The 14,567-nt window shown below is 54.1% G+C and overlaps 1 protein-coding gene across 1 annotated transcript; it reads right to left on the bottom strand.

Moving 5' to 3' along the window:
• Nucleotides 1–925: 925 nt before the first annotated feature.
• CDIP1 (cell death inducing p53 target 1) lies at nt 926–14,159 on the bottom strand. The gene is made up of 5 exons (XM_033167576.1): nt 14,100–14,159; nt 4,632–4,730; nt 4,076–4,210; nt 2,839–3,103; nt 926–1,122 (listed from the first exon to the last, which is right to left on the bottom strand). The coding sequence occupies exons 2-5, from the start codon at nt 4,714–4,716 to the stop codon at nt 1,011–1,013; spliced, it is 597 nt and encodes a 198-aa protein (XP_033023467.1). The 5' UTR covers nt 4,717–4,730; nt 14,100–14,159; the 3' UTR covers nt 926–1,010.
• Nucleotides 14,160–14,567: the final 408 nt, after the last annotated feature.

Genomic DNA, 14,567 nt, shown 5'->3' with positions numbered 1-14,567 from the left:
GGAAACAAACCACACCACACAACAGAACTTGGACAAGCAGACTCAGATTAGACAAGGTATTTACATGTGGGGGGAGGGGTCTGGATTCAGGGGCCTCCCAGGCCGCCTCTTGGCCTCGATATGCCAAGGAGAGGCAGAGAAGACTGGCGTAGGGACACGGCCCAGGGCACAGCCCTCCACCACCAATGACGGCGGAGGGAGCTGGGCAAGGGGTGCAGAAGAGCCTTGTGGAGGCAGCAAAGCTCACGGGGGAACGAGGAGAGGAAGGGACTACTTCCTCAGGGCCCAAGCTGGCCTCTGCCCTCCCCCCAGCTGCCCCTGAGCCTGGCACAGGTCACGCAGCAGCAGGCAGGAGACACCCTGGCTCCTGGTGCCCTCTCCTCTGCCGCCCCAGACCAAAGAAGTAGAGCCGCTTTTGGCAGGGTGCAAAAGGAAAAATGAGGGGCGGCAGCAGCCCCCCAAGCACAACGGCCGAGGTTTTCCTTTAAACGAAAACCACCCAACATGCTCCATGATTCATGCCACGCCTGTGGGGACAAGGGAGGTCTGCGGCACCTTGCCTGCCGCTCCAAGGAAAGGTGAAGAAAGCAACCACACCAGGCCTTGGCCCCCTTCCTCACCGTCCCAGGGAGGTGCCCTACCGGGATGAGGCCTTCTTCGTGCGTAAAGACAGCCCGTGGCCCCTCTAGTCCAGCATCCTGGCTGTGGGAATCATGCAGCCAGATCCTAACTGAGAGGTGCTGGAGGCAGGGAGCCCACACATGCACAGGAGAGAGGGGGGGAGGGGGGCAAAAGAGGCCGGCCACGGCTCGCCTGCCTGGCGGTTGTTGCCCCCGCCCTGCAGCTTCCCCGGGCAGCCCCAGGGACCTCACGGTCCTGAGGCCTTCAAAGCTCTCTGCGCAGGAGGGAGGAGGGAAGACACAAGCAGGGGGGAGCGTTGGGCACAGGTGAGTCGGGCCAGTGGCGCAAAGAGGGGAGGGAGCGGACGTCTCCTGGCCCAGCGGGCACTGCTAGCACATGCGCTTGTACGTGTAGATATAGGCCTTGCAGTTGGGGCAGGTGTGTGTCACGTCCTTGAATTCGTCTATCAGGCAAGGGATCAGGCAGCAGCCCAAGTCGCACCTGGAAGGGGGGAGAGGAGGTGCCCACGGTGAAAACCCCAAGCAGCGCCAATGGCACACCCAGTCAATATCCCAGCCACACGCCCCATTTCCATGCTCCTGCGGGGAGCGGGAGCTAGCCAGACCCCAACAGGAAAAGCTCATTTATAAAACTATTTCTATACCACTGTGTCGGAGAAATACATCACAGCGGTTGACAACAATGCAAGAACCATAATGTCATACAGTAAAATCCTAAAAAAAGAGAAGCACGTTGAAAGCAAAAGGAAAACTGGGCATTAGTAGACCATTGTGGAAGGGTGTGTTCTTAATGGCCTGCCCAGGCCTGGAGGAACAGAAAAGATTTCAGCAGGCAATTAAAAGTTGGCACAGAAGGCAGATGCTGAGCTTAGTGCAAACACTCACAGCCTCCCCCCCCCCCCAGGGCTCCCATTTCAGCCAGCTCAGACACCTGCAAGCACTGTAATCACAACTGCCCTCCCTTTCCCCCTATTCTTTATTTGCCAATTTAATGGGGGGAGGGGGAGAGAAAACAAAAAACATTGTCACAGCTGATGTTAACAATAATTATCCTAATATATTCCTTTTATTAATTTAATTGATTCACCCAGGGCAGGTGACAGGAATTGAAGATAACAATTAGAACGGTTTAAAACAAACTGCAATCGCAAGAGTAGGGTGGGACCTGAAATATATGGGTATCGAGTGTCAAAGGGCGAAAGAGGAACGACTTCAGCATACAAGAAAACATGGACCTTGAAGGCATCAGGTGTGCCTCTGTGGGGAGGAAGTCCCCCAGCTCAGGGGTGGGGCACGGAGCGGAGGGTGGAGGAACTACCAAGAGGGCCCCCTCTGCTCATCCTAGCACCTGAGAGGGTCTGTGAGGAAGGAGCTGGTCCTCAGGTATTTGAGTCATTTAGGGCTTTAAACACTCATAAGACCACCTTGTTCACACACCTTGTTCTGCAATACTTAGCTAATTGGGAACCACTGGATAAAGCGAAAGATTATGAGTCATAGAGGTAGGTGGGAGAACTTCATTGTGCCTGCCTTATTTTTTAGTTGCTGGTTTTGCTAACAGTGTTGTACAGATGATAACTGTGTGGCTGAGGATTTGTTACATTATACTGGATGATCTGGATTTGATATCCCGCTTTATCACTACCCGAAGGAGTCTCAAAGCGGCTCACATTCTCCTTTCCCTTCCTCCCCCACAACAAACACTGTGTGAGGTGAGTGAGGCTGAGAGACTTCAAAAAAGCATGACTAGCCCAAGGTCACCCAGCAGCTGCATGTGGAGGAGCGGGGAAGCGAACCCGGTTCACCAGATTATGAGTCCACCGCTCTTAACCACTACACCGCACTGGCTGCGATGTTCTACTCTGTTGCTGTTACAGGTACCTCAGGTTAAGAACTTAATTCGTTCCGGAGGTCCGTTCTTAACCTGAAACTGTTCTTAACCTGAAGCACCACTTTAGCTAATGGGGCCTCCCGCTGCCGCTGCGCCGCCAGAGCACGATTTCTGTTCTTATCCTGAAGCAAAGTTCTTAACCTGAAGCGTTATTTCTGGGTTAGCGGAGTCTGTAACCTGAGGCACCACTGTATTTGCTATTTGTAAGCCACTCTAGAAAGTGACATAGAACTGCAAATGAGCGAGAAGGAGCCGCAGGATGAGACCCAGCCCCTGCCTCCCTCCCTCCCTCCCTCCCTCACTTACCCCACAAAGCAGCAGAAGAACCCCAGCAGGAAGTTCATGAGGCCGATCTCGTGCGTGATCTTGGTGGTGATGGCCTGCTGGCAGTGCGGGCAAACGGTCGGGACGGGGGCGGCCTGGAAGATCTCGCCCTGCAGGACTGTCACGGTGGCCGCGGCCCCCGAGGGCACCAGCACCGTGGCCGTCTGGCCCCCTCCAGGGGCGTAGGGGCCTGCTGGAGGGTAGTAGCCCATGGGGTGGGGTGGTCCTGGGGGCATGTAGTAGCCTCCTGGAAGGAAAGCACACGAAAGGGGGGCACTCGCTGGAGGCCCGGAGACTCTTTTTTTGAGACCCTCTTGCCGCCCGCCTCCTCCTGGGCATGGGCACCCCTTGCTCCCAGATGGGCACAGGACCAGTGCCAGCATAGCTGCCCGCCTCCCTGCGACTCCAAACAGGAAACCTAGTGCTCTTGCTCCAAAGGAAGAATCCTCCGGTCAACAGCAGACTCCTTTCTCTGCCATTCTGGATGGAGCTGCCTTGCTGTCAGGAGCCAGAGTCAGGGAACCGTCAGCAACAGTTAACGCTTTCTTCAAGGAAACCCAAACAGCACATGCCTAGTGGTCACAGCAACTCTTCCCAGTAGGCCTTGCTCCTATGAGGCAGTGGCAAAGACTGCAGATGCCCACCTTCCCAATGCTGCCCAACTCCCCTCCTCTCCAGGTCCCGTCCCCCCCAGTAATCGGATACCGCGCCTGCACACAACCAATCTCGGCTCTTTTCATTTCTCTGTTCTTAGAGACTAGCAGGGAGGGGAGCTGGTTGTAGCAGGAGGGGCTCACTGGATTCTTTAGCAGCCTGATTCCTCTCTACCGCCTTGGCCACCTCCTCTCCCGCCTCCGCTGTTGCCTCTGAGTCTGGACTGCTCTCTGCCCCAGCCTCTCCCCGCTCACTAAACCCTGTTGCCTCTTCTGTTTCCGACACTTCTTGCTTCCTCTTCTCCCTCTGACCCCTCGCTGTCATCCCGCCACCAATTCCCCGGCCTCTGAGCCTTCTGCCTTTGGGGGTCCCCCACTTCTCGGCATCCTTCCAGCCCATGACGCTTACCCTCCTGGCCACCATGCTGCTCTTGAGATGCTGCCTTCTGGCAGAACACACACAGCCTCACACACACACCCCTGCCCTGGCCAAGGGAGGCGTACCCATGAAGGGGTCGCCCTCCTGCACCCCCCCTCCTCTGCCCACCCCACCCCCCACAACTCACCAGGTGGCATGTAGGGCACTGAGCCATCGGTGCCCATGAACCCCGGCTGCAGTGGAGGTTCGTACGGCGGGGGTCCGATGTCCATCGGGGGCTGTGGGGCTCCTTGTGGCTGCACCATTGCGGGCGAGACTCTGCCTGCAGGAAGACACGGGCGCCAGAAGAGAGGCGGGCTGCTCAGTCTGCCCAACTTGCCTTTTCGGCTCGTTAAGCCATGTAATTATTACCATATCCCCTCGAGAACCAGTTCAAATTTTTGTTTTTATGTAAATATGCTTATATGAAGCAAAATGTCTTGCAACTGTGTATTTTGACACACGAGAAAATCAACCCAAAATTAATGAAAAGAAAGGGGACTGTCTCCATCTGCGGAGCGCAAGGCAAACCCTCTCCCAGGACTGCGGGGAGTGACCTGCAAGGACCAGCCCCCCTCCCCAATCTCAGCTGGACAAGACCCTCCGACACTCCAGCAGCCTCTGGAGGATGTCCAAGATGCAGAAGGGGAGGCGATTCTTGCCTAAGCAGCGCTCCCCCCTCTTCTCCCTTCCCATGCCCTTACCTGCTGGGAAAGGGTAGCCATCCTTCTCTTCTATGAGTGGGGCAGAGGGTCCCCCCGGGTAGGGTGGAGGTGGGTCATTCGACATGCTTTACGGCCGGCCTGGAGGAGAAAGAGAGACAGAGAGTGAGCATAAGAAGAATGGCTCGTCCTGTCCACACATCCTGTCCTTGCAGTGGCCAAAGAGATGTCCCAAAGGGAAGCCCCAAAGCACCAGAGCCACACTTTCCACACCTGCAATTCCCAGCTGCTGGCATTCAGAAGCACTGCTGCCCCCCCCCCACTGCGGAGGCACAGCAAAGCCATTGGGGCTGCCAGACACCTCCGACAGCCCTCTTTTCCATGAACTTGCCCCATCCAAGTTGGTGGCTGTCACTGGCTCTTGTGGCAGCGAGTTCCATAGTTTAACTATGTGCTGTGAGGAGGAGGACCTTATTTTGCTACTCGTGAATCTCCCAACCATCAGCTTCACTGGGTGTCCACGGGTTCTGGGGTTTTGAGAGAAGGAGAAAAACTTTTTCTCTATCCACACAATCCACCATTTTTTAAACTTCTGTCGCCCGTGACTCGCCTTTTCCCTAAAACCCTGCAACCTTTTTTCATTGGGAAGTCACTCCACCCCTGTCGGTCCTCTTGGGTGCCCTTCTCTGATCCTTTTCAAGTTCTACGATACCCATTTTGGGGGTGAGGTGGCCAGAACTGTACAGTGACGGGGAGGGAGGACAGGGGTCGGTGGGGGGGTTGTTGCAACCATGCCATGGAGGGGGGGGCAAGGAAGATCAGTCCCACAGGCGGGACCAGGCGGGTTGTGTGTCCTGGGAATCAAGGGCCCCGATTCTCAGTCCTGGCTCCGCCTCAGAGAAGAGCATTGAAGTCTGCAGGGAGGGAAGGCCAAGAGCAATTGCTGGCCCCTGCCGAGGGCTCTGCCTTCCCTGTGACTGTGGAGCCTGTCCCCCCCCCCAATATTTATTTATTTTACAACATTTATACACTGCTTGACTGTAAACAAACAAACCTCAACGTAGTTTACGAAAAGGGGGGAGGGGGAGGAAAAATAAAAAGGGAGCACACCAAAGCATGCAAAAAGCTAAACTAGTAAAACAGATGAAAATTTGCACCAACTTTCTTGGCATCCGGGTCGGCCTGTCCAAACAAGCCTTGCCTTTAAAAGTACAGTGCAGGCTCCTGATTGATATCAATAGGCAGGGAGTCCCATATGCCTACCCCCCACCATCCTGAACACCCCCCCCCCAAATTAACACTGCTTTAAAAAACAAAACAAGACTCGGCCTTTTTGCTAGAGTTCCCATTTACACATTTTACAGTGGGATCTACTGTCCACACACCTCACTTTAGAAGTTATAATAAAAAAGAGGCCCAGGGGGTGGGGGAGACTGGCCCATGGTGGTGGGATAAGGAGCCCCCCCCCCCCCGTGAGAGGCACTTGCCACCCAATGACCCGCACAACTTGGTTTCGTTTCCCAGGCTCAGGTCCCAGGATCCAGTTGCGGCTGCCTCCTGCCCTGCCCTGCGCCCAGGACAGAGAGCAGCCAACAGAAAGAGAAACTCAGAAACACAGCAAAAAAAAACCAACTCCAAAACCCTCCCGCCACCAATTGCAGAGAGCAGCCTTTCTTGACCAATTGCCACGACTCAGATAGCCCAAGCATCATCCTCAAAGCTTCCTGTGTACACATCTGGACCGCGCTGAAAACCCAGCGGTGCCCCTCCAAAAGGGCTCCTTCCAAGGCAAGAAGCCCCCAGAAACCATCCCATCTGCAGCGTCCCATCTTTGCCCACAGCTGCCTCTGTCCAGCTCAGAGGAGCAAGGCCACTGTGAGCAGCTGCCGTGAGACGAACCTGCTGGGATCCTGCCCTCTGCCGCATCCGGGGCTCAGCTCCACGTCCCTGGCCACAAGTCGGCCACAAAGAGGCGCCTCCTGAAGGCACTGGGATGCTCCCTCCCCCCCCCCCAGCTGCAGATGCAGGGCTGGCGCACACAGGGAGGATGCGCTGGCAGATCCAGAGATGGAGAGGAAGAGGCCAGGCTCTCTCCCGGCCTGGGAGTCAGAGAAGGGCCCCCTGCCCCCTCTCCGCTGCACAAGGCCTGGCAGCCGCAGAAGGGCAGCCAGAGGGTCACTTGCCACAAGCGCAGCTCCTTCCACTGCGTGATCTCAGCGGCGCCACGTGATGCAGCCAGGAAAGCAGGCCAGCCTCGCTGGGAACCAACCAGGCACGGGAGAGCCAGGGCTTCGCGGCTCCAGTTTCTCCGCCTGCTTTTCTGCTGGGAAAAGAAGAACCAAAGTCTGCTTCTTTCCTTGCGCTCCTTCCTCCAGCAGGGGAAGGCTTTGGGGAGCTGGCGGCTGTTAAGGAAAGGGCTGGCACCCGGCCGTTTCTATTGTAATTAGTTTTAATAGATCCTCTATATCTACCTACCATTGTAATTCTAGCTATGCTTAATTGTTGTTTTTTATTATCCCCCCCCCCCATGCTTTGAACTGCTCCTATTTGTATCTGTAAGCCACCTTGACTCCCTGTTAGGGGAAAAGGTGAAATATGAATAAATACGCTACAACAACACATTAGGGTAGAGCAGGACACTCTTAATCTCAGGGTCGTGGGTTTGAGCCCCATATTGGGCAAAAGATTTTTGCATTGCAGGGGGCTGGACTAGATGACCAGAGCCCTCTATCCCATTGGGCTTAGTGGCACGTTGCGCCAGGGTGCCGGCCTCTCAGGGGCGCCCCAGTGAGTGGGGGCGCTGTGTGGCTTTGCTGACGGCCTGCCAGCTGTGCCCCTGTCAACTATATGGCTGGCGGGTGTGCAGCTTCCCTCCCCCATGGTTATTTGGGGGGCACTGAGCAGATATTTGCACCCTGGCACTGCATCTGCTAAAGACGGCCCTGTAAATGACCCTCGCAGTCCCTTCCAACTCTGATTCTATCAACAACAAATACCTCAACCTCCTTGTTGCAGCTTCCATTAAGGAAACGATTCAGGGAAGTGGAGGGAGGTTCTCCTCCAGCACTGCCTGCAGCCCGAGATGGGCTGTTTTTTTAAACCGCTGGACACTGACACACACCAAGAGCCGCCTTGGACTGCGGTGCCGTTTTCAGTGCCCTGGAACAAAGACCCTCTTTGTGCAGAGAGGCCCCCGGGATTTCTGCCGCCGGACAGGAGCCAAAAACCTCGCCAAACGCCAGGAGCCGAGCGCCATGGAGACCATCCTGCAGCAAACAGGCCCTGAATCCCAAGTTATCTCCTGCATGGCGTGGCGCTTGCCAGACTCCTTGCAAGCAGCTGGTGCGGAGCCAGGGCAGCCTTGCGAGTGATCCAGCCAGCCCAGGTCTTCCAAGTGGCCTAAGCAAAAACTGGCCACTGGTCCAGGGACAAGGAGGAGGGAGGGGGCCCTTTGGGGCAGGCCGCCCCATCAGCCAGGAGGCCCCCCCCCCCCAGCACTTCCATGGTTTTCACTCCGCATGCCGGCATCTTGTGATACGAAAGTAGTAGTTTAAATGCAAACAAACAGGTTTCCACAGTGCTGGGAAGAACCTGGCACATGCCTGGAGGGAAATTTCAAGGGTATCATGTGACTAAGTAATGTAAATAAATGAAAGTATTCCGCCCTGCGCCCTCCACATGAGACTGTTTTGACAAGGGCAATTCACCTGTTCACCCCGTGACATCATTATGTCGCATGATTTACAGGATCCCTGCCCACCTGCCAAGTTCCCTTGCCAACCACAAATTCAGAGACACGGAAACACTTGGGGAAACATGTGGCAGCTGTTGTTTGAGGCAGGACCCCTCCTTTAAAGATCGTCAGAAACAAACTTAAAAACAGAGGTGCAAAACAAGGCCTCCGCCCCCAGCAGTCTTTTCAGCCTTGAGCCCTCCCGTCAGACCATTCTTGAGGGAGCTGCTAGTCCTCATGGCTACGGGGGTCACTCTGGAAGCCCCGCATTCGCCCACCTGCAAGAGGCTCCGAGGCTCTGCATGGAGACGGGCCCTGCCAAGGCTGCCTGTTGCCCGTTCCCCACGTCAGCCGTTGGCACCTGAAGAAATACGAACAGAGCTTGCCAGAGTAAACAGTCAGTTCCCCTGGGGCTGGCAGGTGGCAGTGGAAGAGGCCCAGAGGCAGCCGCCGTGTGCCATGGCCTCCGCCTCTGCTGCCACCGACAGGATCTCACTGGGGTACAAAGCTGCAAAGCCACAACACTTCCGCCAGTTCAGTGTGCCCCCTCAGGACAGGAGTGGGCAGAAATCTGGCTCAACCGGGTCATCTGCAGTAGATCTGCAAGCATTTCCGACTCTCAGCTACTTAACAAAAGCAGCTCCACCCCTGCACTGAGGAAATGAAGTAAGTGTGGGGTAGCCAAAAGATTGCCGGAATTAAGATTGCCGGAAAAAATATCAACAACCTCAGATATGCTGATGATACTACCTTGATGGCAGAAAGTGAGGAGGAATTAAAGAACCTTTTAATGAGGGTGAAAGAGGAGAGCGCAAAATATGGTCTGAAGCTCAACATCAAAAAAACTAAGATCATGGCCACTGGTCCCATCACCTCCTGGCAAATAGAAGGGGAAGAAATGGAGGCAGTGAGAGATTTCACTTTCTTGGGTTCCATGATCACTGCAGATGGTGACAGCAGTCACGAAATTAGAAGACGCCTGCTTCTGGGGAGGAAAGCAATGACAAACCTAGACAGCATCTTAAAAAGCAAAGACATCACCTTGCCGACAAAGGTCCGTATAGTTAAAGCTATGGTTTTCCCAGTAGTAATGTATGGAAGTGAGAGCTGGACCATCAAGAAGGCTGATCGCCAAAGAATTGATGCTTTTGAGTTATGGTGCTGGAGGAGACTCTTGAGAGTCCCATAGACTGCAAGAAGATCAAACCTATCCATTCTGAAGGAAAACAGCCCTGGAAGGACAGATCCTGAAGTTGAGGCTCCAGTACTTTGGCCACCTCATGAGAAGAGAAGACTCCCTAGAAAAGACCCTGATGTTGGGAAAGATGGAGGGCACAAGGAGAAGGGGACGACAGAGGATGAGATGGTTGGACAGTGTTCTTGAAGCTACTTACATGAGTTTGGCCAAACTGCGAGAGGCAGTGAAGGATAGGCGTGCCTGGCGTGCTCTGGTCCATGGGGTCACGAAGAGTCGGGCACGACTGAACGACTGAACAACAACAACCAAAAGCCAGCCCCTTTCATTTGTGGCACTCAAAATATATATGCCCAGAATAGTGTATGGGGTTTCCGACCGCCAGGCTGCAGTTGGTGGATCTTGCAGGTAGTAGTAGTAGTAGTAGTAGTAGTAATAATAATAATAATAATAATAATAATAATAATAATAATAATTTATTCATTCATTCATTCATTCATTCATTTATACCCCGCCCATCTGGCTGGGCTTCCCCAGTCACTCTGGGCGGCTTCCAACACAATATTAAAATACAATGGTCTGTTAAACATGAAAAGCTTCCCTAAACAAAATGCACAAAGTGGACCTCCCTAAGCCTGAGGTCTGCCTGCCCCCCGCCTTAGACACACAACTGCCACCAGCTTCTTCCACATAAGACAGGAAAGACCAGGATTGTGCCCCAGAAGCAAGAGCCCCTGGCACCGACTCAACACTTGGTAAAAGCAGCAGACGTGGGACGAATGGAAAGCGAAATTACAGGGGCTTTGGCTATTAAAGGGCAGACATAAAAGAGTTTACTGGGACTGGCCAGGAGTGAAAATGCTGCTTGCAGCTGCAAAGTTGTATCTGTTACCACCCTCCAGGTTCCAGAAGAAACATTCAAGAAGAGAAATACGAGCCTGAAATGAAACGGACTCCAAGGTGCCTGCAAGCTGAGGAACCTGAGATCGGTGACACTCGAGTTGTGAGAACAGGGCGGCTCTTCCACACACCTATCCCAAGGATCAGCTGCAAGAGGGAGAAGGCCGAGGGGGGGCAGCCGGTTTCTGACTAAAGGACCTTCTGGGGGCATCCCTATAAGGGGGGGGGGACGACACCTGGCTTGCCAGTAGTGCGTGTGAAAAGGAAACAGGGGTCTTAGCAGACCCCAAGCTGGCCATGACTCAACAGAAGCCTAATGTCCAGATCAAGGGAAGCGAGAGTCCCACTCGATTCTGCCTTGGTCAGAGCCCACCTGGTGTCCTGTGTCCAGTTCTGGGCGCCCCAGTTGAAGAAGGAGATTGACAAGCTGGAAGGAGTACAGAGGAGGGTCTGGGAACCCAAGCCTTATGAGGAACAGTTGAGGGAGTCGGGGATGTTTAGCCTGCGGAAGAGGAGATGAGAGCCATCTTCTGAAGACCAGCCACATGGGAGAAGGAGCAAGCACAAAGATGGAAAGACACAGCCTTGCACACTGGAGAACAGGCTTCCTCAACCTCGGCCCTCCAGGTGTTTGGAGACTACAATTCCCAGCATCCCCGACCACTGGTGCTGCTAGCTAGGGATCATGGGAGTTGTAGGCCAAAAACATCTGGAGGGCCGAGGTTGAGGAAGCCTGCTATAGAAGAAAGGCTGATAAAATTATGGGACTTAGTTGAGACGGCAAAGCTAACGTGTTTAATTGCAGAAAAACCATTGCTAACATTTGTTAAGGATTTGAAATTTCTTGTGGCCCTTTTGCGAGAAAGAGAAAATGAAGCTGTAATACAGTATCTGGGTCTGAAGACTGAAAAAATACTGGCTTATAAAAGATAGAATGTTTGGATTTTAAAGAATGAATAATATCACATGTAGCACATAGAGCAGTCCTTTTATTCTGCTCTTTCTTTTGTTTTTGTTTTCTTTCTCTTCCTTCTCTCTTGTTTTCTCCTTCCTTAGATTTCTCGTTTTCTTGTATTTTCTTCCTTCTGAGTTTACTCTTTTTTAGCTGAAGTAGATATTATAAAAAGATACTTTACTTTGAATAAGTTTCAACATTTTAATTTTTTAAAAAAGATGGAGCCAACTTGTTTTCTCCTGCTTCGGGGGGGGGGGGGGGCAGGAGGTAGGACTCGAACCCATGGCTTCAAGTTACAAGAAAGGAGATTCCGACTCAGCATCAGGAAGAACCTTCTGACAGCAAGAGCAGTTTGACAGCGGAACAGAATCCCTCGGGAGGTTGTGGACTCTCATTCATGGGAAGTTGGCCAGTCGCCTGTCAGGGAAGCTTTAGCTGAGATTCCTGCATTGCCGGGGGTTGGACTAGATGGCCACCAGGGATCCCTTCCAACTCTACAGTCCTATGATAAGGAAGTGAGGCTTGGGTAGGGGGCGAGAGGGAGAACAGCCCCTTCCCTTCAAGCCTTCTCTTCCCCAACATGTTTTCCTCCACGCCAGCTCGTCCCCTCTCCCCCCTCCAGCAATGCAGACGGACTCACCCCACAGACTTGCCCCTTCATATGGGGCAGAATCAGCCTCAGGCAATGTGCACACACACTCGCATCCGGAACGCTTCCCCATCTCCAGCTGTGCCCCTTTGAGTCATTTGCCAGTCTGTGCAGCAGGGCACACCCATCGCACGCTCAGGGGCCACCACAACTCAGCCCCCGTCCCTGGCAGAACCAATGAGATAGGCCTTCCTTTCCTTCCCCCCCCCTCCAGCCTCTACTCACAACCACCAGCGGATGGCGCTCTCTGAAGCACACCCTTTGCTTTCATAACAACAGCTGCCCAGTAGCGATTTCTGCATAAACCTAGCAGGCCAGCCTGCCTTAAGTGCCGTGTTCCGGAAGCAGAACCGGAACCAGGCCAATTGGCAAACGGGCAACACCTGCGCCAGGCGCCGAGAAGTCAGCCATGGGATCACCTAGTGGAAATGCTGGAAAGGCACTCTGCCCATGCTCTGCGACACCCCCTTTATTCCCACACACTCCAGAGCTGAGAACTGATTTGACACACTAGAAGGTCCTCGGCTTCTAATTGTCCCATGAGTGCCCTTCCCTTCCTTCCTCCAAGGACCTTGTGGCCGCCCTGAAGCCTCTGGGTGAGGAAGTCCCGTGGAGATCAAATTTCAAAAAGTCAGAAGAGAAGGAAAAGAAACTTTGTGGGGTTGTTGTTGTTTTTTTTGGGGAGACCACTAAGGAGAGAGGCATAAATATATTAAATGTTATGTGGGGTCTTCTTCTTCTTTGGCGATCCCTCGTAGCCGAGTAAGATTGTCTTCCATGAACATGGTTTTAACAGTGAGTCCGTAAGTGACCATAGAGGCCAATTCTGGATCCACACGTCCTTCCACAGTGGGTACATTGGTTTCCGGGCGGGAGTTGATCCTGGTGTGCATTTGCCAAGCGTGCCTTCCACGTTTCTCCCTTGCGTCCTGAGTTTGAGTGTCTTCAAAGCCCATGACACCTTTGGTAAAGGCTGTTTTCCAACTGGAGCCCTTGCAGGCCAGTGTTTCCCAGTTGTCAGTGTTTATATTACATTTTTTTAAGATTTGCCTTGAGACAGTCTTTAAACCTCTTTTGTTGACCACCAGCATTACACTTCCCATTTTTAAGTTCGGAATAGAGCAGCTGCTTTGGAAGACGACAGTCAGGCATCCGCACAACATGACCAGTCCAACAAAGTTGATGTTGATGAATCATTGCTTCGACACTGGTGATCTTTGCTCCTTCCACTACACTGGCATTAGTTCGCCTGTCTTCCCAAGTCATGTGTAAAAATTATATATATGTGGGGTATGCAGAGACCAACATTTCCCCTTCTCATAAACAATTAAAAACAGGTTTTGTTAAGCAATTAGGTGCAGGGCTAACAAGCACAAGATTGATTTACACCGGGGTCTCTAGTGCCTCAGGAGGTGATGCCACTGGCTTGCATAGCTTTAAAAAATAGAAAGGATAAGCGGCCCATTAAGCTGTGCTAGACAGATAGAGCTTCCTCACTCTGAGGCAGTCTACCCCCCAATGGCCGCTGATGGGGAGCAAACGGTGGCAAGGCTGCTGCCTTTGCAAGCTGCTTCTGGCCTTCCCCTGAGGGGTTCCTCCTTAGGTTCCACCATGCAGAAGCACCTGGAGAAATTCCTGACAGGCAAGCACCTGTCACGCATGCCAAAGGCCCCAGCTGGCAGGAGAGGAAGGAAGACTCCCACCCGAAATCCTGGCGCGTCAGTGCGGGCAGCACGGAGCAAGGTGGGCTCAGCCTGAGGCAGCCTCCTTGGAGAACGGAGGGCAGAGCCTCCACGCGCAGGAGCAGTCTACCTCCGAGCGCCAGCGGCTGCGTTTGAGCCGCCAAGGAAGGCCGACAACGCCTTGGTGCCCCACTCTGGCACCAGACCGGCACCCCTGGGGAACGAGATGCGGGAGGGAGCCCCCCTGCCCACGGCCTCGCCGCGACCCCCGCGGGGGACTGTCTTGCAGTCGGCCTCCCCTCCACCGCTCGGCTCTGGATCGCCCCCCGGCCCGGCCATGCCTTCTTCCCCTTGGCGTCCCCCTCCGGGGCTGGTTAGCCACGCTGGCATCCGCACCTGGGTCTCTGCGCTCGCCTGCCCTCCGACTCACTCACGAAGCTGCTGCTGCTGCTGTCGCCGCCGTTGCACCAGCTGTTTCCTCCTCTCCGCAAGGGCGGCGCGCGGGCCGATGGGAGTGGTAGTTCTCCGACTGGGGCGGAAACCACAACCCCCAGCATGCACCGCGCGGCGGCCGCGCCGGGTCCTCCCGAGTCCCCGAGAGCCGAGCGAGACCTCCGCGGGGGGCGTGGCTGGCCGGCAGGGGGCGTGGCCAGATGGTGCGGCGGGGGGGGGGGAAGATGCGGATCCAATTCGGATCCGGACTTGCGCGTCGGCGGGCAAAAAGCCTGGGAATTACGGAGGCTGATGCAGAAGACGCGCCTCTCGCGTGTGTTTATGCAAAACTGTTCCCCCCAAAAATTATGCAATGCTCTGCTGTTGTTGTTTTTTTTAAAAAAGCACCCTTCGAGAAGAATAAAGTCATCG

The sequence above is a fragment of the Lacerta agilis genome, chromosome 13 (genome assembly GCF_009819535.1).
Source record: "Lacerta agilis isolate rLacAgi1 chromosome 13, rLacAgi1.pri, whole genome shotgun sequence".
Taxonomy (NCBI): domain Eukaryota; kingdom Metazoa; phylum Chordata; class Lepidosauria; order Squamata; family Lacertidae; genus Lacerta; species Lacerta agilis.
This window is presented reverse-complemented; position numbering and strand designations above follow the sequence as displayed.

What these genes read in the sequence shown, in the direction of transcription:
- CDIP1 (XM_033167576.1), bottom strand. Translation starts at nt 4,716, where the DNA reads ATGTCGAATGACCCACCTCCACCCTACCCGGGGGGACCCTCTGCCCCA. An exon ending in TGGCTACCCTTTCCCAGCAG is followed by an intron (nt 4,211 to 4,631) that starts GTAAGGGCATGG and finishes GTCTTCCTGCAG; the next exon opens with GCAGAGTCTCGCCCGCAATG. An exon ending in AGTGCCCTACATGCCACCTG is followed by an intron (nt 3,104 to 4,075) that starts GTGAGTTGTGGG and finishes CTTTCCTTCCAG; the next exon opens with GAGGCTACTACATGCCCCCA.